The 25,784-nt window shown below is 35.1% G+C and overlaps 1 protein-coding gene across 1 annotated transcript; it reads left to right on the forward strand.

The window, feature by feature from the left end:
• The first annotated feature begins 1,079 nt into the window (after positions 1-1,079).
• On the forward strand, positions 1,080-25,151 carry sart1 (spliceosome associated factor 1, recruiter of U4/U6.U5 tri-snRNP). Its single transcript, NM_001002673.1, is given in 20 exon segments — positions 1,080-1,524; positions 3,118-3,172; positions 3,276-3,331; positions 3,985-4,111; positions 4,234-4,339; positions 4,427-4,504; positions 6,564-6,663; positions 6,795-6,937; positions 9,261-9,467; positions 9,560-9,672; positions 10,730-10,875; positions 11,028-11,152; positions 12,469-12,633; positions 12,723-12,833; positions 12,997-13,084; positions 13,196-13,286; positions 18,163-18,298; positions 18,384-18,473; positions 24,706-24,827; positions 24,912-25,151. Coding segments are annotated over 20 exon segments (2,334 nt in total). The 5' UTR covers positions 1,080-1,268; the 3' UTR covers positions 24,931-25,151.
• Positions 25,152-25,784: the final 633 nt, after the last annotated feature.

The raw sequence follows: 25,784 nt of genomic DNA on the forward strand, positions 1-25,784 counted from the left end.
AATAAACCGCCAACTTATCTAGCATATGTTTTACACAGCGGATGCCCTTCCAGCTGCAACCTAGTACTGGGAAACACCCATACACTCTTGCACACACTCACATACACTATGGTCAATTTAACTTATTCAGTTCACTTGTACAGCATGTCTTTGGACTGTGGGGGAAACCAGAGCACCTGGAGGAAACCCACGTGAACAAGGGGAGAACATGCAAACTCCACACAGAAACGCCAACTGACCCAGCCAGGTCTCGAACCAGCAACCTTCTTGCTGTAAGGCAATTGTGCTACGCACTGCGCAACCGTGCTGCCCGCCAGCTCATATCCTCAGTCGGAATTTGTCCATTTGAATAATTCAAAATTCAGTTTGTCTTACAGTCTTCTTCTATTGGTTATTTTCACAATTTATGATGGAATACTGGGACAAATGAGCTCCTATAGCAACCAAATTCTGGACTTTGTCAGTAGGGACGTGCATGGGTCTTTTGAATCATCCAAACCCCCCCTGGCTATAGGCCTGCTTTTAAAACCAAATATTTGTAATAAAAATAAAAATGATAATATTTATAAATTGCTCATTTATTGTTAGATGCATGAACCTGAGACATTTCTAAAATCTGATTGTTCAAAATAATCAACTAAAGCCTGATTTGTAGGTCTAAATCTCACGCTGCTAGTAGTCTTGCAGAAATTAACCATTACTAAAAATAAATGAACAAACATGGCTATTAAACCACAGTAATCACCAATCAACCAGGGTTTCGCCACATTAGCTTACTCATGGTGATTGCAGTTAAACTGTATTCAACCAATATGTGCCAAAACATGGTTACTTATACAACATAATAGTTTCATAGGAGAAATTCATAAACTACAACTACAAAACTACATTTTCTTCTTCTGTAACTCAGAGAGAGCATTCATTATTTTATTAAATTAAAATATTTACGAACACAAGTCAAAACCTCCATACCATTAGGTGGTGCTGCAAATCCATTATGCCAGTTAACCCGGACGTTATCAGAACAGCACCGCGTTCATCATACGATCGTGTTGTTGCAGTAGAGCAAGTCGCTTTGGCTTAACGTTAGTGTTTACATTTTGCTGCTCAACTACATACGAAATAATGAAATAATATAAGTTATACCCAATACTATGATGTAATCGTACAGTCAATATTCTGTAAACGTTAACCTGTTCGTCGAGTTATTATAAACAGAAGTGCTTTAACGTTAGACAAACAGCATTTAATCCGCAAACAGACCCAACATGGGATCATCAAAGAAACACAAGGAAAAGGAGAAGGACCGGGATCCCGAGGAGCGGCACCGTGAGCACAAGAAGCACAAACACAAGGACCGAGATAAGGAGAAGGACAGGGACCGAGAGAAGAGAAAGAGGTCCCGCTCCAGGGAGAGGAGCAGTCGGGGAGCGGAGAAAGACCGAAGTGGCAAATCCGAGAAGAGCAGCGCGGAGCCCAGAGTCAAGAAGGAGAAGCTTGATCCTGCTTTCGAGGACAACAGCGGTCAGTCTTCCTAATTCAGTATAGCTGTTTTTATATTCGCACATTCGTTTATTTGTGACACAGTGCCTATATTGTACTTTGAATATTCGCTCTTAAATGGCATGCGAGCATGACTTCAAACATTAGCACTATTTAAATGACTGTGAACAATGTTGTACTTTGATAGTCATTGACTACTAATGTAATTTCCCTATTTAGAATTTGTAAAGAATACTTTTCTGAAATTGTTATGAAGGAGAAAGTCCTGGTCTTCCTGTCCAGCCAGTGCCAAACTACCTGTAAAACGGTGCTGATTTAATGTAAGCAAAATAAACATTAAAATGACACCATTTTTGTTTCTCCAGCATACTATCTTATATAACACTTTACTGAAGACTATAGTTATTGTCAGTGTTGGCTAAAGTTACTTGGAAAAGTAATATGCTGTATTACATTCATAGGCCATTTTTAAAGTAACATAAAAGAGATGGTTCATGCAAATATGAAGAGTTTGCTCTAGAGGTAAAGTTGGTTTTATATTCGTATATTTAGACTTTCTCCTTAATAATATAATTTCAGAAAAGTATTCTTTGCAAATTCTAAATAGGGAAATCATATTAGCAGCAAATGACCATCAAAGTACAATATTGTTCACAGTGAATTAGATAGTGTTAATGTTGTTTAGAAGTCATACTTGCATGCTAATTCCGATCGAATATTCAAAGTAACATAGTAAACAATATAGGGACTTCCAAACGAACGAATGTGCGGATATAAAACCAACTTTACCTCTATGAGTTTGCTCACCCTCAAGTAGATACAATACAAACCTTTATGAGTTTCTTTCTTCAATTAAACACAAACAATATATTTTGAAGAAAGCTATAAACTAACAGTTGAGTTCATAGTAAGAAAAATATGAATAAACTATAAAAATTCACTTTTTACAAAAGAGTTTCTTTATGTTTTGTTAAACACAACTTGAGATATTTTGGAAAAAAGTTGGAAACCAGCAGTTATTGACTTCCATAGCATTTGTTTTTCCAGCTTCATTCATTTTCTTTTCGGCTTAGTCCCTTTATTAATCCAGGGTCGCCACAGCGAAATGAACCGCCAACTTATCCAGCACATTTTTACACAGCGGATGCTCTTCCAGCCGCAACCCATCTCTGGAAAACATCCACACACTTATTCACACACATATACTATGGACAATTTAGCCTACCCAAGTCACCTGTACTGCATGTCTTTGGACTATGGGGTAAACTGGAGCACCCGGAGGAAACCCACACGAGCGCAGGGAGAACATGCAAACTTCACACAGAAATGCCAACTGACCCAGCCGAGGCTCGAACCAGCGACCTTCTTGCATTTAGGCGACAGCACTACCTACTGTGCCACTGCCTCACCTGTTTTTCCTACTATGGTGGTCACTTTTAATGGTTTCTAACAGTCTTTAAAATATCTGCTTTTGAGTTCCAACAGAAATAAAAGAAACTCCTAAAGGTTTGGAATGACTTGAGTATATTATAATATTTAGGTGAACTATCCCTTTAATTCTTTGATAGATGTGTTTGCATTGAGTGATACTGATGTCAGCGTTTTGTCTTGCAGAGCCAGGTCCTAAATCTGCAAGTGGTGATGCTTCACTCAGCATTGAAGAGACTAAGTATGTATTAGTTGGGTATTTTTATAATGAAACTTCCAATGCAATACTTGTACATGTATATGCAAATGTACGTTGCTTAATGCCATTACTCATTGCTTTGCAGTAAGCTGAGAGCCAAACTTGGTTTGAAACCCCTCGATCTCAATGAAAACAAGAAAGGTAAGAATTTGCTCAGTCAAATGTATTTTTGTATACACTGATGTTTATTTTCTATTTTGATAGTAATAATTGATTGTTTCATTGATTTTATTAAATTGACAAATAGTGACAGTTTGAATAAATATTTAAGCCTTTCATTGATCTATGATTTGATAGGATGATGGGACAATATTTGGCTATTATACGAGGGTTCCAAAAATAAACTGACCTGACAGATATACTGACACACTGACCTTAAAGTTTTCCAAATTAACAATCCGTATTACTTATCAAAAATTATGTTTTATAGATTTACAGTAGAAAACTTTAGCATGATTTTTACTTAATGCTCAAAATATTTTTGATAAAAAAGAAAAATCTCTAATTTTTACAAAAATCTATTGCAAAAAATATACATATGCAACATTTATACTTTTAACACCATTCTAGCATCTATATTCATGGCGAGAACCTGTTTTAATTCTATCTTATACACAAGTCGGGGAGGAACAGTTTAGAATCTCAACTTCATCAAATCTGAGTAACAGACTAAACCCATCCTGACAAAGGGAGAAAATACAAACTCCACACAGAAAGGAAATATTTTATTTTACTTTATTTAAAGCCTTAATTCTAAATTTCTGATTGTTCCATGTTTTTTTTCTTTTTCTCAGAGGCAGGAACTAAGGAGGAGCCCCTCCTTGCTGAGACCATTAATCCAGTCCAGCTCAAACAGCAGGCAGAGATGCGAGAGAAACTGGCTGCTCTTAAAGAGAAGCGCCTGCTCAATCAGAAACTGGGGTAGGACTTTTTTTTGGCTGCAACAGATAAAAAATACTGATATTGCAATTCTCTTTTAGCCCAATTTGCATTGAATGTATTTGAATGGGTAATTCAGCCTGTTTGTCTTTGTATGATGTCAGGAAGGTGAAGGCGCTTGGAGATGATGAGCCATGGCTGGATGACACAGCAGCCTGGGTGGAGAGGAGTCGCAAACTCGCCAAAGAGAAGGAAATGGCAGAGAAGAGGGTAAGGAAAGACAGAATAGACAAATGACTAGCTTTGGGTCTCACTTGTAATTTATCAGTGTTTCATTTATTTTCTGTCTGTCTACAGGCCAAGCTCCTCGAAGAGATGGATGAAGAGTTCGGTGTGAGCAATCTTGTCGAGCAGGAGTTTGCACAGGAGAAGCGGGTGTGTGATTTTGATTTTGCTTTTTCTTAGTATTCCAGTTGTTCTCAACATGTTTGGTCCTGTTTTCACCTGGTGTCAGTCGCTGTTTTTAGGAATATGATCACAAGTGTTGATATACACTGCCTTTTCCACATGCATTCAAATGTGCCTGTTGTGATCACTTGTGTTTAGGTTTCAGTGAAGTATGAATACTTTTTTTAATGCTCTTCTCACAACACAATTCACAACAATCGTTCATTAGGTCAGTAGGTCCTAGTCCCCCTCAGATGGTATTAAAATGTCCCTCTAAAATGTGTCTGGTACTTGGTAGTAGCCAGTGTCAATATGTCAATATAATGATAAAGGCAAACATAAACATGCATGCATATAGACGTATATAAATACACACGTAAAGAGTTCAAATCTTGATTTCTAAATAATTTTGAAATTTTTTTGTTAATATGTATAATTCCATACATTTATTTTTTAGATTGAATTTATACTCAATGCAATATTTTAGAGTTTGGCTTATTTATCTTTTTTTTTTTAACAAACAATTTATTTAATAATGAATGTGTATGGCTTTTTGATGTACATTCCCCCATAGATGTTTTCTCTCCTGTAGACCTTAGATCAGGGGTTCTCAATGTCTACATTAAAAGATCCAATTCTGAATTTTTATCAAGGTAAAAGGTTTGGAACTGTTAATATTACATAACTTGTTTTTAATAAATATCCATAACATGCATCAAGTCAACACTATTTTTCTTTAGATAAAGTGGCATTTGCATTTAAAACACATTAAATACAATACAATGCAAATGTGGCAAAACCACTAATATAAGTGCAATTTTGTACAAAACACAACACAAGGTAGGACAATAGTATATGGATGCAGCCATGATGATGCAAGCTGAGGCCCCGATTACACAAATGCATTTTCGTTTTAAAATGCATAAGTTTTGCTACGGTTACACCATCCGTCCGCTGCCTCCTTTCATTTTTATTGATTCATCTTTGTGCTCAGCCAAGAGATTGGATCCAGCGGTAGATCCTTGATGATCAGTCCAACGAGCACAGCTCTCATTTGGTTTGATAGGCTGCAGCAGTGTGGTCTTGTGATGTGCGTTTTCAGTGGTTTGGTGTAAACTGAGAGCTGTTCAGAAGCGCTGGGTGAAATGCTAGTATGGACGCAAACAGTTTTCATTCTAAATCGCCATTTAAATTTAAAACATACTAGTTTAAACAGGGCCTGAGATTGCATAAATCAGAGAAGCAATGTCAGACACAATGCACTGAAGCTAGGGACGTCACTGTCAGGGGTAGGATTTGCTCTGTGCTTTAAAAGCATTGCATGCAGCTCAGATTGCAACTGCACCAGGTCTGCATCCAGACCTCTATCCAAAAAAAGATTAATGAAATGAAAAAGATGAAATGCAAAAAGTACAAAATGAAGACTTAAGGGCTTGTAGTTTTGCGGTCATTATATCTGTATTTTGTGGATACTGCCATTCAGAAATGCTTTACAACTTCAATTGTCTCTTTACTAATCAAGCACAATGGCTTTGTGCTGAACAAATGCATACTTTTCTGTCCGTTTAACTTTGAACTGTCGATTCTCTTCATCAAGTTTTCTTTACCGTCTTTAGTCATGCAGGAAAACTTTGAATATGTTGCCTTTTAGTCTGTATTCTTTTATTTTTATAATTTTTTTATACAAAAATACAACTGAACAGTTGATTTACAAGGTTTATGCATTTTATAAATGAAGGAAATCCACAATTTGAATCCTTTACGTATGGTCTTGCAATACGAAATGGAGTCGGGTCCGGATTGAATACCCTTGCTGTCCAGTTCCAGACAGTAATCCGGACTTTAAGAAGCCATGCCCTAGATCTTTAATGTTTAATTTGATAAATAACCACTGCTTTAATTAGCAGATTACACAAATTAAATTCAGCGAGGACATAAACTAGGTTTTATCATTTAATTTTTTGTTAGAGGTAATGTGTCTAAATCTGTCACAGTACTGAAAATCTGTGCATGTACTGAATTCAAATCATCTGTTTTTCATTTCTAGCAAGCATACAGCTCACACGATCTCAAAGGGCTCAAGGTTCAACACAAGGTGGAGTCTTTTTCAGAGGGGCAAACAGTTGTGTTAACTTTACAAGACAAAGGTAAGCCAACATTGTTTCTGGGTATGGGTAAAAGTACTGTTCTGTTGCTTTAGATGAACCAGCATCTGTTAACACCTACACACTCTCATGTGGGCGCACTTACAGTTTCTCTGTGTGGGTGATTTTCACAGGCGTTCTGGAAGAGGAGGAGGACGTACTGGTCAATGTTGGTCTGATCGACAAAGAGAAGGCAGAGAAAAATGTGGAGCTGAAGAAAAAGAAGCCAGATTATAAACCATACGAAGAAGAGGAGAGTGTGGATGACATGATCGTTGTAAGATTGCCCCAAAGTTTGAGATGATATATTTTCTAAATGCTTTTTTCAGGGCTTTAAATGAACCTTTTTGCTTTACTTAAAAAATATAGGAGCACCAGCCAAAATTTAGTCGTGACCACCAATTACGAACACAGTTTCTTCAAGTTTCATAAAAAAAGGTTAATGCATTTAAAATCAACACTAATCAAAACTAACATACAAAAAATCTGTGACCACCAGCCCTGCATGCACTGCTTGACATGAATCTTAGTTAAGAGTAATAACTGCTATTTTCAGGGGTGGTGTCTGATATTGCACTGATGTTATTGAAATATAACTTATTATTTGCATATGTCATCTTAATAGCAATAACAGTCTTTTCATGAGCTGCAAAATTTCATCTTAGTGAATGCAAGTCCTTTTGCGATGGTGCACACGGTGTTACATTTTACATACAGCTTCCACTTCCATGGCTGACGATTAAATGGATTAAATAAAACCTCTCACACTTAAAGTGAGTAGATTTAGTGGCAAACGCTATTACCTGCAAACTCCATCACACCTGCTTTACATTGAACGTTTCAATCATTTTATAGCGGACTTTAACTCAATGAAAGTCTTTTATCCACTTTTTTGAAAAGTGTAAATGGTGGATTAGCATTGACCACATGATCACTAATCAGATGTACCATTATTTGTAAATTTAAGTGTTTTCTAGAACAAAATCTGTCAGTTCTCTCATCTTCAGCTCTTTCCATTTTTGAGCCTGTCATCTGAAGGCAGAAGCTATTGTTTGAGCGATTGACAGTTGATATTAACCAGTCCATTCACTTACAGTTCTAGAGCAGTGGGCCAATCAGAAAAGGGCGAGAGTGGGGCAAGCATTTGGCATTTTAGGTGCAAAGATGGATTGTGCATGAGTGCCCACGCATGTGGTGAACAATTTGCAATGAAAACTGGTTGCACGGCAACAATTTTATGCATTCGCACAAATGCTTCCGATTATATTTTGAGTGCGCATTGATGAAATTTCAGGCACATATGCGACCAAAACAATTTCGAGCAAGCTAGATTATTTTCATAAAATTTGTATAAACTACTACAAAAGTTAGTGTGGGTGGGGACATTTTAATTTTGCTGTCATCAAATGTCCCAACAAATGTATGGTCTAATTCTCCTTTGCAGCGAAATACCTAATTTTATACAGGTTTTTTTTACACTTATTTTTGATTTGTATCAAAAGAAATCAGCACATGGAGTTATGAGTTGTCTTCTTATCGAATGAGGACACATTCTCTTGAATAAATATGATACAGTGATGTATTACAGTGTAATCTTAAGTTCCAGTGCTATGCTTCATGCAAAAACAAGATTACGAGCTTTTTATATTCAAGAGCTTTGTTTTGTAAAATACATGATTTGTTGAGGATACAAGTATTATTCTTATCTATTACTCACAGAAATAGTGTATTGAAATATTTAATTTAAAATTAAATGTAACATCCCGTTTTTATGACAACCGTATACACATCCATGCTAATTCCACTGTCGAATAAAACTAAATATGCTTCAAATGGTTATCAAAATGATCAGATTTTCAGATTTAAACTTGACCAAGAAACTGTTTACAATAATTTCAATATCGTATGAATGCAACATAAGCATCACATTCTCCTAAAAGGAAGCAACCGAGCAAAGCCAAAATTTACAAGGGAAGTCTGATGTCATGTCATCTTTCCTGAGCATTTAAATAAGCAAATATTTCCATGTAATATGCAAAATGGTGCTTTGTTTACAGTTTGTGTGTTGGAAGTACTAGTTTTTTTTGAATGAGCAACATTGATTATTTTAGATAATTTTCTGTATTTTATTCGCATGTAGTTCTTTTTGGTGTGTTAGAGTACAGCTGTTGGTCATAATTCCAGCAACAAAAGAACACCATAAACTTTTGTCCTCACTAGTTCTTCAGATAAACACTCCACCTTTTTTGGAATTCATTTTACATCTCCCCTAAAGTTAAAACGGTTGAGTTTTACCATTTTTCAGTTCCTTCTGCTAAGCTTCGGGTCTGGCAGGAGCACTTTCAGCTTAGCTTAGCTAATTGAATCATTGAATATTACATTAGCATGTTCCTCAGAGTTTTGATCATTTTCCTATTTGAAGGTTGACACTTCTGTAGTAGATACATTGCCTACTAAGAATTGAAATTAAATCAATATGGCTAGGAACAATATTCTCATTCTGGCACAACAATCAAGTATTTTTGCTGCAATAAAAATAATTTATTGTTATTTCCACTGTAGTTTTTTAAACTTTAAACCTTTATGTCATCTTTTTCCAGTTTAAGCCAAAGTCTGTGCTGTCCAAGTATGATGAGGAGATCGAGGGGGAGAAGAAAAAGAGCTTCAGGCTAAGTTCTGGAGGTTTTGTTGGAGGTGAGAGAGAGCGAGAGCTGCAGGCCATCAGAGAGAGTCTGCGCGATCAGGCCCAGTCTCTGAGCACGTCTGCCCTCACTCTTGCCACTGAATACTACACGCCACAGGAGATGGTGAGAACCACATTTCAGCAAGCTTGAATTCAAATTGTATTTTATTTTTGACTGATGGTTTTCTTTTTCCCCCCCCTAATGTGTGACTTAAGGTTGGCTTTAAGAAAACTAAACGTAAGGTCAAGAAAATCAGAAAGAAGGAGAAAGTACCCAGGGCTGACGAGCTCTTGGTTGACGACACTCGAAACTCAGATTTCGGATCCAGGTGAAGTTTTCACTCAGTTGTGTTAATGCAGGACACTGCAGGTGAAAATGGTGAAAAAAATTATCAACTAATAGTTAACATCTTTACTAGTTGATGAATTACATTGAGAATTGCAAACATTTTTATTTTACATAGCAAGTTTTCTAAGGTGCTGTATTAATATTCAAATGATGCATGATTTAAATAAACAAGCTAGTTTGCATTTCTCAAACTAAAATCTAAAAATTTGTTGAACTCTGGTTCAGAATGCTTATATTTTTATCAGTGTTAGAATTTTCATCATGTATTCACCCTAAAATCTTATTTATGTATTCATTTGTTTGTTGTTTTTAATTGTATATTTATTAATGTTCTTGCCATAAAAATAGCCTTGAAAATTAGAAATAAAAATTAGAGGTTTCATTTAAATGTATTGGTTCTGGTTAATATAAGACATTTAATTTTAAATATGAATCTTTATAAACAAATTATTTACACTCCTTGTATCATTATCATTAGAATTATATTTTTTGACAAATACGAATAGTAGATTTTTATAGGGGGGATCTGGGGAATTTACTTTTATCACTAATCATTTCTAAAGTACTATAAGCATTCAGAAAAACAATATTCATAGCTTTTTGTTTCATAAAAGTAATATGTATAATCAAACAAATAGTGTATGATCATATTCCTCTGCAAAAATCTTCAGAGTATAGATTTAGTGGTGCTAAAGTTTTATTTTGAGAAGATGGCTTTTGAAAAAGAAAATAAATACATTGTAATTAAACTGTGAGTGACATGACACACTTAAAAGTGTATTTTAAACGTTTACTGCACTTAAGGTTGAAAAATAAACACTATAAAGCCCACAATCTCTAAAATGATTGAAGGTTATGATAAAATAATTATAATCTCTAAAACATGTTGATGTAAAATGACAAGGTGCATGTAAAACATATTTTCCTGCATTATCTTGGCTTAAATACTCGGGCAACAATACAGTTTTCCTGCATTTCTTGGCTTAAATACTCCAGCAACAATACTGTTATTTTAACACAATCATTCTGGCTCTCAGGTCTCGAGGTCGAGGTAGAAAAGCAGCAGATGAGGAGGAAGAGGCAGTGCCCGGTGATGTTGTTATAGAAAACATCAGCAAGTCCAGAAATGTCCTCCAGCAGTCAGATGACATTAGAATGGCCGATATGGACATTAGTGATGAGGGTAAGAGAAAACGTCTTCATGTCCAAAGTTAAAACTCTTTTTCCTTTTTTCTTTTAAGGCATCTGTTTCTCTCTAGGGGTCTTTGCTTTGATATTCAAATGAGTTGCATCACTATTCTTGGCACTCACAGTGTTTCTCCTTGTCTTTCTCAGAGGATTTTGTCCCCCCAGAGCCGTCTGCTTTAGAAGAGGATGAAGCTGAGCAAGAGCTCCAGAAACAGCTTGAGAAGCAGAGATTACTCCGACAAAAACAGATGCTTAAAGATTCCGGAGAAAGGGTGAGCACTGGATGCTACTAAAGCAAAATAACAAAAAGAATACATGTTTCCCTTATCATTTCATAGTCATTTCATTTTTTTTATATTGTTTCATGCAGTGTAATGACATCAAAATCTGTATGACTTGCTGTGGGTGGTCATTTGTTTGTAACTTTATTTATTTATGGTTTGGTTATGGGTAAAGCAAAGACCATGTAGGTCAGGTAGTGAAAACGGTAGGCTACAATGAACTAATTAGTAATGAATTACTTGATATTTAACAACCTCACATCCCGCCTATGACGATGATGGCATCGTCCATTGCAATGTTTCATATTAGACATCGTACAATGCCAAATTGGTCAACAACGCCCAACCTAAGAGGCACCTTAACATCCAAATCCAATTTCTGGCAAATCCTTAATGCTGAAGTGTGCAGAAGTAACTGCTTTCCAAATGTGGTAAATCTACTCTGAAGTGTGTTGATATAGAGCAGTGGTAAATAAAATTGATTCTACTTAAAATCGAAGATTTTTTAAATGCATTACTATTGTTTCTTGATGCTGAGCTTAGTTTTTAACAGCAGATGGCACTCTAGGCTAGTTCTTAACCATATACTCAAATGCTCATGAAGAAGAGAGCTAGCAAGCTGTGTCTAAAATTGCCTATTACTCGGTAGGTACTGCATTTGTTAGGAAGTGGATGGAAGCAGAATGTGGCTGTTAGTAAAGCTTAAAGTGCCATCTGATGTTGCAGCTATGCTCAGAATCCATTCAAGACAGAATAGCGATGCAATTTGAAAATCTCAGAAAAGATGCAAATGGACTCCTAGAGCAATATTTCACCACAGCTCTCCTTGAAAATGTAAACATATATGATTTTAATAAAACGATTTGACCAAAAGAACTGGGCATTAAAAAGTAGATGACAGAATAATCTGGAATATAATGTGTTTATTGAACTTCTATTGTGCGATTAATTATCATCGCACAGCCACACAAACAGTATTTTCCCAAATCTGGTCAATTATCCATTTCTGTTTTTATAGTGCCTATAAAAGTCATGCAATAATTTGCAAGCTAAAACCATTTTAATATTCTGTTTTTATTTGAACACATGAATAATATTTGCACAAAAATGGTAAGAGCTGTTTTTACTTCAATAGATGTCATGCAAATGAAGCTGTCTTTAGTCAGGGAATTGAATATTTGTCTTAAAGTGGAGATCCTGTGAGCTGTATCAGTCTTGCAGGGTTTTATCAATATGAATAAAACTATCTTGTTTAGGATTTCCTTTATTCAGCTCATTCCATTATTGTTTATATTGTTGATTTTCAGGTGATTGAGCGCATGAAACAATTGCGAGCGAGAGGAGACGATGACAACGACCCGGACAAAAGAAACAACATTGTCTTTAATGCCACCTCCGAGTTTTGCCGCACTCTCGGAGACATTCCCACCTACGGGCTGTCAGGCAACAGAGAGGACCAAGAGGATATAATGGTAGAAATCAATTAAAAGCCTTCCCACTCAAGATTGATCATTTCACCAGCTGGACTTGAGATGGATGTGTTTTTGTTTTGCACACACAGGACTTTGAAAAGGATGACGAGAAAGAAGGAGGTGGACAGTCAGACTCTGATATGGATGACAACGTGGGCTGGAGCACCGTCAACCTGGATGAGGAGAAAAACCAGGCTGATGTGAGTCTTCTGCAGCTTGTTCAAGCTACATATTTAAAATGAAATGAAACTACACAATTCTTGAGTTTTTTTAGGATAACCTTATTTTAATTTTATGATCAGTCCAACAGTAATTAAGGTTGGGTGTAAAATCTTTTCTTCAACATGTTCTTTTCTATTGTAGTTCTCAACAGCTTCTACCACTATTTTGGATGAAGAGCCTATTGTGAACTCGGGTCTCGCTGCTGCTTTGCTTCTGTGCAAAAATAAAGGTAAGATTTTAACTAAATCTCTGAACTTGACCAGTAATGTCTAAATGATTAAACATCTAAACATGTACATTTTAATGATTATATTTAAACATGTACATACTACTATTTCAGGACTGCTGGATACACAGATGCAGAAGGTGGCTCGTGTCAAGGCTCCAAAACCAGTACTAGCAAATGATAACTACTGCATCGAAGACAAAATGTGAGTAGGAAAAGCAAGAATTTGCTCTTGTTTCTTCTTTCTTTTTTTCTTAACGCGTTTGTGTCTGTCTTGACCTTGATAAGTACAATAAAAATTTTATTAAAGAATTGGTTCCCCTAAAAATGACAATTCTGCCACTTACTTACACTTGACTTCTCTAAAACACAAAAATATGTTATTTTGAAGATTGTTGAAAACCTGTAACTATTGACTTTCATTGAAAAGCTAAAACTGTGGAAGTCAATGATTACAGGTTTCCAACATTCTTTAAAATATCTTCAACAGAACAAAAAAAATCTAAATGGTTTTGAACAAGTCAAAGGATAAGTAAATGAAATGTGGAAAAAGCACAATTATTGGTGTTAAAATAACAAAGATTAACTTTGTGTTAGAACATTTTTGTAAACTATATTTAGCCTTTTCCACAATCTAACACATTCGGGACTTTTATTTTGTTTAGTGAGCGTGTTTATGTAAATGTTCACCTGTTGATAAACCATTGCTGCATTCATTTAGTGATATTAATTTCATGATTATCAAACATGACTTTATAATATCTATGAAATGTGAACATGATTTATTTCACTGGGATTAATGCTGGAAATTTATGTGTATTATGAAATAAAATGTGTATATATATATATATATATATATATATATATATATATATATATATACAGTGGGGATCGAAAGTTTGGGCACCCCAGGTAAAAATTTGTATTAATGTGCATAAAGAAGCCAAGGAAAGATGGAAAAATCTCCAGAAGGCATCAAATTACAGATTAGACATTCTTTTAATATGTCAAAAAAGTTAGATTTTATTTCCATCATTTACACTTTCAAAATAACAGAAAACAAAAAAATGGCGTCTGCAAAAGTTTGGGCACCCTGCAGAGTTAAAATCTTGTACTGCCCCCTTTGGCAAGTATCACAGCTTGTAAACGCTTTTTGTAGCCAGTCAAGAGTCTTTCAATTCTTGTTTGAGGTATCTTTGCCCATTCTTTCTTACAAAAGTCTTCCAGTTCTTTGAGATTTCTGGGCTGTCTGTCATGCACTGCTCTTTAAAGGTCTATCCATAAATTTTCAATAATGTTGAGGTCAGGAGATTGTGAAGGCCATGGCAAAACCTTCAGTTTTCCTCTCTTGATGTAATCCATTGTGGATTTTGAGGTGTGTTTAGGATCATTATCCATTTGTAGGAGCCATCCTCTCTTTAACTTTAGCTTTTTTACAGGTGGCATCAAGTTACCATCCAAAATTTGCTGAAATTTTATTGAATTAATTTCTCTTTCTACTCGTGAAATGTTCCCTGTGCCACTGGCTGCAATAAAAGCCCAAAGCATGACTAAACCACCTCCATGCTTAACAGTTGGACAGAGGTTTTTTTCATTAAATTCTGTGCCCTTTCTTCTCCAAACGTACCTTTGCTCATTCCGGCCAAAAAGTTCTATTTTAACCTCATCGGTCCACAGAACTTGTTTCCAAAATGTATCAGGCTTGTTTATATGTTCATTTGCAAAGTTCAAACGCTGTTTTTTTGTGGTGAGGACGTAAAAGAGGTTTTGTTCTGATGACTCCATGAAGACCATATTTGTACAAGTATCTCTTTAAAGTGGAATAGTGTACCACAGTTCCAGTGTCTGCCAGATCTTTCTGGAGGGATTGTGCAGTCAAACGTGGGTTTTGACTTGTTTTTCTCACAATCCTGCGAGCTGTTCTGTCTGATATTTTTCTTGGTCTTCCAGATCTTGCTTTAACTTCAACTGTTCCTGATGACTGCCATTTCTTAATTACATTCCGTACAGATGATATTGGCATCTGAATACGCTTTGCTATCTTCTTATAGCCTTTTCCCTTTTTTGTGAGCATCAACTATTTTCAGTTTCAGTTTTCTAGACAACTGCTTAGAAGAACCCATGATGCTGATTGTTGGGGCAAGGTCAGATGAGTTGGATGAGTTTGGGCATTTAAAACCTTTAAGATTGACATCACTTGGTCTTTGCTGACGATGATTGAGAACAATCCATGACACTGTCAGGTCTCAGATTTCCAAAGGGGGCAGTGCATGCTATAAACTCTGCAGGGTGCCCAAACTTTTGCAGACGCCATTATTTTGTTTTCTGTTATTTTGAAAGTGTAAATGATGGAAATAAAATCTAACTTTTTTTGACATATTAAAGGAATGTCTAATCTGTAATTTGATGCCTTTTGAAGATTTTTCCATCTTTCCTTGGCTTCTTTACGCACATTACTACAAATTTTTACCTGGGGTGCCCAAACTTTCGATCCCCACTGTGTATATATATATATATATATATATATATATATATATATATATATATATATATATATATATATATAAATATATATATATATATATAAAGGATTTGTTGAATAATTTTTACAAAGTCATTTTTATTTTACTTCATTTATTTACTTGTTTTTATTTTAATCTGCTTGTCGGCGGGGTCTTAAATTGTCATAAAATGTCTTAAATTTAAAAAAACTAAATTTTAAGCCTTAAAAAGTCACTTAGATTCACTGAAATATGTGTTGTAGGTCTTAAATAATTTTAAACAGATCTTAATTTTCCTCTGTCCTAGTAAAGCTACCCAATCAAGCTGACATCCATCTAATCACCAGCAATCCATCTCAATAAAATCAGGGAAAGAAAACTAAAAATAATTACACTATTCCTCATGATGATAATAATAGGACAATGTATCCCTTTCTTATGTTCCATTCATACAAAAACTACTTGCAGAGGTTAGGGGGAGTAGACATATATATAAATAGGCATGACACTTTAAAGTTTTATAACATAAATGCATTAGTTTGAGTGGAAGTTATAGTCAATAGCTGCATTTCCACTGTCAGGCCAGTGCGAGCCAGGGATTTTATCGGGCTGGGACAATCACCCGGGAGGTTGAGCAGTGAGGCCGAAATCATGTCGCGTTTCCACTGTTGGGCTAGAAGTTTGCAGCGCGTCATGCAAACCCGCCTCCAGAACGTCCCCCAAATCAAACGTCACACAACCCGCCCACTTCAGCAGGAATCAGGCAGATAAAGCACACCATCGCATCATCACGAAACTATTAATATGAAGACAACCAAATCAAACAAATGACGTTATTGTACAGCAGTACATTTAAGGGTGCTCCATATTATTCTGTGATCTTAAGTAAAGGAAAGTGTTAAGTGTTTCAGCAAATAACATATAGGTTATATATCGTTGCGCTCAGCAACTGTCCTAATAAAGCTCTACATGTATTTAAAATTTCATTTGTAAATGTTACTATGCCATATAAAAACATTAATGTCCTTGTTTGAGGACATAAAACACATTTATACTTGCAATTTCCTAATGCGTTTGTAAAGCAGCGCTGGATGACAGAAAAGAAGGTCTTTCTGCTTTCACTCACCCCAAAATGCTCTGTTTGCACGATTCAATTGATATCATCGTATCCAAATATAAATAATATTTAAACCACCTCCGGTGTTTACTGTTTTTAGAAAATATCTAAAATCTTTTTTTTTTCAGAGAGGCTTTTGTAAAATGAAGGTAATATATGGCTTAAAAATGGGTTAATTTATAAGCTTCTAGCTAGCTTTTTTTTTGTTTTATATTTGGTTATTTAATGTTATTTTATTATATTGGATATTTGTAATTCTTGTAATGATTTCAATATAGCTTAGGCTATTTTATCAAGATATGACACTATTGTTTTGAGCCTACAAATGTGGAAAGGTAATTTGTAAAGTTTTATGTCTTTCTGTTGTATTCATATTTTGTATTATCTCCAAAATAAATTAAAAAGAAAGAAGCTGCAGCTTGCGGCATCAACAGAGGTGTCAAGCAAGCGCTCTTTTGCCTGGTCTCTCGCACACATACAGGCATCTGACGCGCACACATCAATCAGAAACACACCTTTTAAATTTGACAAAAACTCATGACAACCTTTACTGTCTGCTGTCTCTTTAATATGGTGTAAAGATTATTATGCGTTATTGAAACATCAAGGAGGACGCAGCAAAGAAAAGTCACTTTTAAATAAAAATTTTATTTTTTTATGCAACAGCCTTACATTTTAAAAGGGAAACATAAGGGCGATCACCCCTAGCCTATAAGGTGTTTTATGGAATAGCCTATCTTAAACTGACCAGCTTTATGTTTTCTTTCCCTTATTTATTTATTTGTTTTGCCGCATGTACTCGTGTGCGATAGAAATACTAGAGTAATTATGGCATGCCCAAGGTATTCGGCAGGCCAAAAAAGGCCGACAGCTGACCCCGAGAAAGCCCCGCTTTGGCCCGATCAGGGACCAGAAGTAACAGTGGAAACGCGACTGGCCTTGGCTCGCTCGCTTTAGGTGCGATAGTGGAAACGCAGCTAGTCAATTTGCACCAAAAGCCAATTAATATATATTTTTATTTAATGTAATTGTCTACACAATAACTATATTTTTAACAATTTTAAACTTGTCATTTTTCTAACAAAGAAAAAGAAAGAATTAAAGAAATGCTTTGTTGAAAAAAAAAAGTGTATGCAGCTTCAGTTTTCTTGTTTTGACGCATTAAAGTATGTTGTTAAGGAATAAATACATTTCATTTTTGTGGCAAGCAAAAAATAAAAGTTCCATTGGGCCAACCAGGCCATAAGTCATTTATAATGGTGTTCAAAAGTCTTAAATTTGAGTTGATAAAAGCTGCAGAAACCCTCTTTAATTCATAATTGTTTTATGCAATGATAGACTTTTTTAGAACAGAAAAAAATTTTTTGGGTCAAAACAAAGGGTGTACAGATTTTTGAATGCATTTTAAAAGTTTAAAAATGCATTTAGAAAAAGTTGTTTGTTTCCATTTTCTTCATATGCAGGCATATTGATGACAAGTACAGCCGCAGGGAGGAATACAGAGGCTTTACTCAGGACTTCAAGGAAAAGGACAACTACAAGCCTGATGTTAAGATTGAATACGTTGATGAATCGGGGCGCAAACTCTGCCCTAAAGAGGTCTGTGCACATGTGCTTCCTCACACTTCACATATATAGTGCAATTATGAGAGATCACTGCTGTAAGAGTGTGTATCTTCTCTAGGCTTTCAGACAGCTTTCTCATCGCTTTCACGGGAAAGGATCGGGCAAGATGAAGACGGAGCGGAGGATGAAAAAGCTTGAGGAAGAGGCGGTATGTTTTCTGCAGATTGTTGAGCATATTCGCATCATTATTATTTGACACATTCAGTTCACAAAATGACTGTGAAATCCTAATTGATTCAGGATTTTATTAAGTCTGGGTTGTGTGAGAATTGTTAAAGAGTGCTGCTTTTTATGTTTGTGTTCATAAATAAGGAGTCGACATTTTTATAACTAAATTTAGGAATGCTCAAAATTACCGATTAACCGTTAACCGAAAGGGTGCATTTGTAAAAGATTAACGGTATCAGTTAAACGTTATAAAATATATATATTTTATATATTTTTCAAGTTTGGCTTTATAAGGGGCTGATCACAGCGAACGCGCTTTTTGCATTGAGAGGCGCATCCTTTGAATGGTTTACTAATGGCCCTGAGTGTTTTGCGTGCTGCTTTTGCACCCATCGCGCCTCACGTTTTTGCTGTTGTACATTGTTGTGCTTGCAACTGAGTCAACTTTGAGCGGAAAAAGCCAGTTACGTCAGTTGCGTCTTTTTCATTCTTCGATCAAATAAAAGCAGAAACAGGATTTCTGTTGAAGTGACAGCAGTGTTTGTGCTGTTAAAGCCTAGTTCACACTACAGGATTTTAAACATCAGCAGATTGCTGTGCCATTCACACTACATGACTCGACTTTGTGTCTTTTAATCTCTGTGGTGTTCACACTACGCAACACTCTGTGAATGATCCACAAGAGGGGGGTCACACACTACATGATCTGACAACAACTCATTCCCCAGCAGCTCATTAAAGCTACCAAACCACAGCCAATAAAATTTTGAGGGAGGAGTCGTCAGAAAAAGCTGAACACTATTTGCTGCTTGTGTGCTGATTACATCACTGACAGCGTTTCAAGCTTTGGAGAAAGCATTTAAAAACATCGTCAAATCAGCTGATTTATCAGCGGATTAATCACTCATCTGCAAGGTTCCAGTGGATAGATACACAGAGAGTTTTTAATTTTTACATATTTATAACACCCTGCCGTTTTCTAACTATCAGTGTATTTCTTTTTTTATTACAAAACAGTAAAGAACTGAGCATTTCTGCCTGAAATTACCATATTGGTTAAAATGACTGCATGCATGTCTGATACTTTTCGCTGTGACTTTAAATATGTGTGCATTTTCTTGCCTAGCAACTTCCTGCTAACATAAACAAAACTTTCTGATGGCAAAAACATCAATGTACTTCAGATATCTTTCAAAACAGCATATTCTGTTCAGTGAAATAGCTCCTGTTTGAAAGTGAAAATGAAAGCCAAGACCTTTAAGTGTTTATCTTAACTACATATTTATAGGCTGTATTACCAAAAAAATATATATTTTTTATATTTTTATATTTATATTTTTTATTTAATGTGTCATTAAATATGATGCCAGACATTCAAAGCTTAATTTTAATATCTCAATAATAGCTTTGAATGTAAATATGTTGTGCTATATGGCGTTTTATATGAGAACAGTCAGAATGAGCAGTATGGTAATTCTAATAGTAACAGAATTCTAGTTCCACTGTTAATATAGCCTACTCTCATGTCTGTGCTAACGCAGAATGAAGCGAGTGCACCGATGCCCATTCTGACCAATCACAGATGTTTCTGCTGAGCTCCTGAGCACACAGACATTCAGCTCATGCTGATATGATCTCTCATTGGCTGCAGCTCGTCACCACATCAGACCACATGTGGGGTTGAGTCGGCCGACTTTTCTGGAATATTTAGCATGCTAAATGTTGGATTTCCGTCTGCGAGGTGTCGGCAAGGTTTCGGCGACGCGTCAGCGAGCCTCGTTGATGCGTTGTTCAGTAGTTCACACATAGCGAGCGGCGAGCACCCGCAGATTTCTTCCCGATCACAGCCCGATCTGTCGGCGAGCTCGTTAACTTCCAAATCGGGCTCAAATCAGGCTTAAAATCCTTTAGTGTGAACTAGGCATAAGCTGACTACAGAGGACTTTTAATGATGGAGGAGAGACTTGGGGTCGCTTTTCAGGTTATCCAGAGCTGTATGACTTTACAAATCAACACTCGCGCACGATACGGGTCAGCTGAATCAGTCGTTTCCTAATTGTTTCCCTTTTTGGAACGGAAAAGCGTGTTTGGTGTGATCGGCCCCTGATGTGCAACATATTTGTTAATTTGCGGGACGGTAATATGTGCTACCACACGTGCCTACAACACGTTTGCCAAAGAAGCAAAATGAAAGAAGAATATTGCAGTTTGACACAGACGAGTTGCCAAACCAGTGCTGATGCTGATTGTCTCTGTTTTATATCTGTGTCATGAACTCAACAAATAGGCTATAATTTTGAAAATGTAGTGTACAACTAACAAACCAACCTTTTCCATTTAGAAAACTACAGTTAATAATAGTTCTTATATAATACATTTTTAAAATAGCCTGCATAGCCTAATCTACGAATCAAACTAATCCAAATGTTTCCTTGATTTCTGCATAATGATAACTCTGCACCAAACTGAGGCTTTTATTTTGTAGCTTATAAAACATGTAAATTAATGCAATATCATATGTAGAAAACAAAATTATAATATTCTATAGTAGCCTTTACTTTTCAAAAAGTCAACATATGAGCCTAAAGTTTCATTTCACATTCAGCGTGTGCACGCATGAACTGAGATTGAGACGGATGAGAAGTCATAATCATAAGACATTGGGCCCTATCATAGATCCGGCGCAAGGCGCAGCGCAATACTTGTTTGCTAGTTTCAGCTTGGCGCAAGAGTCGTTGTGAGGCATTGCGCGACGCTCTTTAAATAGCAAATGCATTTGCGCTCATATGTGTGCCCATAGGCAATCTGGTCTAAAAAAGAAGGTGTTCTGAGGCGCATAATTGCTATTTTGAGGAAACTATAATAGATTTTTCATTAGACCAAAACAAACCCGGTCTAAACTCCAGCGCAGAGTTGCGCCTAGCATACACACTGCTTAAAAAACCTAGACACAAGATGTAGAGCAATATGCAAATATCTTTACATATGAAAAAATTTAAATATTAAGGATAGGCCTATATATAGGATATAATAAGAATAGATATAGGATATAAATATAAAGGATTAAAATATTACAAAACATATTATTTTCTAGCCTACATAAATATGAAAAACCACAGTTTTTTTGCCGCCTTCATCTCGGGAGGCTTTTTCAGTTCATTCATAACAATTTGCTTTTGTATAATGTTATTATTATTAGCAGTATTATTTATTATATCCATATTTATATTTGTTCTATTAAAAACAAGCTTAGATTTGCCCACCTGCAGGTTTTAGACCATATGGGGCACAGCATGTGTATTAGGATATAACTCCTAAAACACACACTTCGTTATTTTTGAGCACACTTCGTTATTATGGTTTATTTATTCGTTTGCTGGAAATTAGAACGGAATTTAGAAATAGTTTTAAAACAAATATTTGCGCGTAACAAACGAAATTAATTATTTATAGGCTAATTGATGTCTGTGACTAAAGGTTTCACTATCCAAGAGCGAAAGTGAAAGTAGATTGATTATCTCTCATTCTTGAGCGGTAGATGCTCTGTTTAACTGTTTTCTGTAAATAAAAACTGTTAACTGTTTGCTTGTGAAATGCTCAGTTTTTCCACTTACTTTACGTTCTGTAAATAGCAAATACGCTTATGGCGCGACGCAGCTGGCTGATTGGTTTATTCTCAAAACACACCTATAACTCATTAAGAAAATAAACTCAACCCTTTTAGACCATGCGGCACAGCGCAGTGCGGATTTTCCCGTCCTTAAATTAGCAAATATGCATTCTGACATGCCCTGAAAGCATTTGTTCCCTGCGTTTTGCGCTTTGCGCATGGACTGTAAAAATAGAGCCCATTACCTTTAAACTAATGACTTCTATTAAAAATGTTGACAAAATGTTGTGATATAATCAAAGCGGAGCATTAGTTTAATGCATTTTTCCATGGAGTGATCGATTTGTGGTACGTTAGCCTGATATTTTTATTTGACGGAAGAAAAAAACATGATTGGAAAAAAATGGTTCTTAAAAATATTTCAGTCAGTGTTTTCGTATTGTAATCAACTTTTTTTTCATTTAAATAAAAAATATCTAGGGCAGGCCTACTTATTTTATTCTTTTTATTTAGTTCTTGCTTTTTTTCTGTGCTGTTGGAAACACTGCATCTGCATGAAGATGTGCTGTGATGTTCTGTATGCTGCTGTTTGCATTTTAAAATAAATCTGTATTGTAAAACACAATATTTATGGTGTCACACAAAATAGACACGTCAATTTGTTTTTTAAATTAAGTAATAATTTAATATTTATCTGACCAGTTAAAGGTTAATATTTGTGTCATGAATGGGTTGGCAAAATTAACTGAAATGAGCATCCCTAACTGGATTGTTTGCACTTTGCAGGATTAAGTGTAAGATCATTTTACTTTGCTTAACCAGACGATTATACCAATTAAAAACGTCATTAGCTAGGAAAGGAGTGGTTTATGTTTTAAAAATATATATTGTTTAAAATTTTATAATAATTGCTAAATACAATGTATTATATAAAATTATTGTATTATAAATATGAATATAAATTAATTGACACTTTGACGCTACATATGGGCTTTGTTAAACTGTAAATGCTGCTGCTTCAGTGAAAACATGGAATTAGTGGTGATTTCTTTTATGATAACCCAATAGCATTTATTCATTCAATACAAAAATTATGCTTTTTTAAAATACTTTTAATAGTTTTTATTAGGAACAAATAACAAGTGGAAACAAAACAAATAATAATATTGATTAAAAACAAAAACAATATATAAATATACACATACATGTCTGTCTGTCTGTCTGTCTGTCTGTCTATCCATCCATCAATAACTCATTTCTAATAGCTGATTTATTTTATCTTAGCCATGATGACAGTAAATAATATTTGACCAGATATTTTTCAAGACACATCTATACAGCTTAAAGTGATATTTCAAGGCTTAACTTGGTTAATTAATGTTAACTAGGCAGGTTAGGGTAATTAGGCATGTTATTGTATAACGATGGTTTGTTCTGTAAACTATTAAAAAAATCTAGCTTAAAGGGGCTAATAATATTGACCTTAAAAGGGTATTTAAAAAATTAATAACTGCTTTTATTCCAGCCGAAACAAAACAAATAATTCTCCTGAAGAACAAATATTATTAGACATACTGTGAAAATTTCCTTGTTCTGTTAAACATCATTTGGGAAATGTTAATAAAAGAAAAAAAAATCAAAGGGGGGCTAATAATTCTTACTTCAACTGTATATTTATTTACACAGACACACACACACACACACACACACACACACACACACACACACACACACACACACACACAAATGCATAAATTCCACACATATGTACATACAAACATAAATATTACATTATCCTCTTCAAGAAATAAATAAAAAAAAAAGTTTGCTAAACTTAATTCTCAATGGTTCATAACCTCTAAAATTATGTCAATGTTAAAGTATGGAAAATTATATTGTCATTGTTGTGAAAGTCAGCCATTAACTCCCTTTTTTTTTTCCAAAGATCTCTCTTTGTAATCAAAATGCATGTGTCATTATTTCAATTTCAAAGATGATGCATTTAATAGTTAATCAGAATGTGTAAAAACTCATTTAATATCAATTTAAGAGGGGAAAATATCCCAAATATGCGGATTTAAGTAATTACCAGCTGATATACAACACTGGATAAATTCTGCTTAATTATATTTAATAATCATACTTCCTATTTGGACAGATCATTTTTATTCCTAGAAAGTCTGAATGAGAAGCACATGGACATTTCTGAATAAATAAAGAGATTCTTCACCCAAAAATACAAATGTACTCTCAATTCGCTCTCTCTTAAGATCTTCCAAAAAAAAGAGGATATTTTATTTCTTATGTTCAACACAAAAGAAGATGCTTTGAAGAAAGATGAAAACCTGTAAACACTGACATCCATAGTAGAAAAAAAATACTATGGAAGTTTATGGTTAGCGATTTTCAAATTTTTTCAAAATACATTCATTTGTGTTCAACAGAAAAAAGAAACTCAAACAGGTTTGAAACAAGGGTTAGTAAATTGATTGATTTTTCTTTTTTTTCAGTATAGGGTGAACTGTCCCTTTAAGGCTGAGCTCTGTATACTATCATTGTTGTCAAACTATAAAGCTAATGTCCATTTTGCTTGTCCGTGCAGCTGCTGAAGAAGATGAGCAGCAGTGATACTCCTCTGGGAACCGTGGCACTTCTGCAGGAAAAGCAGAAATCACAGAAAACTCCTTACATTGTGCTGAGTGGCAGCGGGAAAAGCATGAACGCGTACGTATTTTATTCACACTTTCCTTTTCATTCTGTCTGTATTCTGTTCAGTAATTGGTTTTATCTTCTTCTTTTTGTTTACAGAAATACCATTACAAAATAAATCTTTATTCTGGAACAGAAGGACAGAAATCACACAAAATGCGCTCATTTTAGCCGTCTCCTAAACACAGTTGCAACTGGTGATGTATATACAGACATTGTCTTGTATGTGAATTTAAGTCCCTTATTTGGTTTAACTTTTTTTTTTTTTGATTGACAGTTCTCTGTAGAACCTTATCTGTCTTGTTTTTTTTCCCCTCAATAAAAACTGTTGCGATTTAAGACTGGGCTAATGTCATCTGAATATATATATATATATATATATATATATATATATATATATATATATATATATATATATATATATATATATATATATTTTTTATTTTATTTATTTTTATTTTATTTACACTGATTAAATCTGGTGTGGCACAGTGGCTCATTGGTTAGCACTGTCGCCTCACAGCAAAAAGGTTGCTGATTCGAGTTGGTGTTGGTTTAATCCAGATGCTCCGGTTTCCCCTCACAGTCCAAACACATGTATTAAAGGTGAAATGAATAAACTAAATTGGCTTTAGTGTATGAGTGTGAATGTGAGTGTATGGGTGTTTTCCAGTACTGGGTTGCTACTGGAAGGGCATCCTCTGTGTAAATCATATGCTGGAATATTTGGTGGTTCATTCTGCTGTGGTGGATGAGGGACTAAGCCGTAGGAAAATGAATGATTATATCTTACAATGTTTTTCACTCAAGTTTAGATCAGTTCTGTTTCTTGTCAATTTAAATCTAAAATCTTCTGGTTTGAAGGTTAGTGGCAAACTATAAAGATTTAAGATGACAATTAGTATTACGGCTACTTGTAATTTGTCAATTTTTTTTTACATGATTTTAATCAACATAATATATTATGTTGTT

Source organism: Danio rerio, chromosome 21 (genome assembly GCF_052040795.2).
Source record: "Danio rerio strain M-AB ecotype USA chromosome 21, GRCz13ab, whole genome shotgun sequence".
Taxonomy (NCBI): Eukaryota; Metazoa; Chordata; class Actinopteri; order Cypriniformes; family Danionidae; genus Danio; species Danio rerio.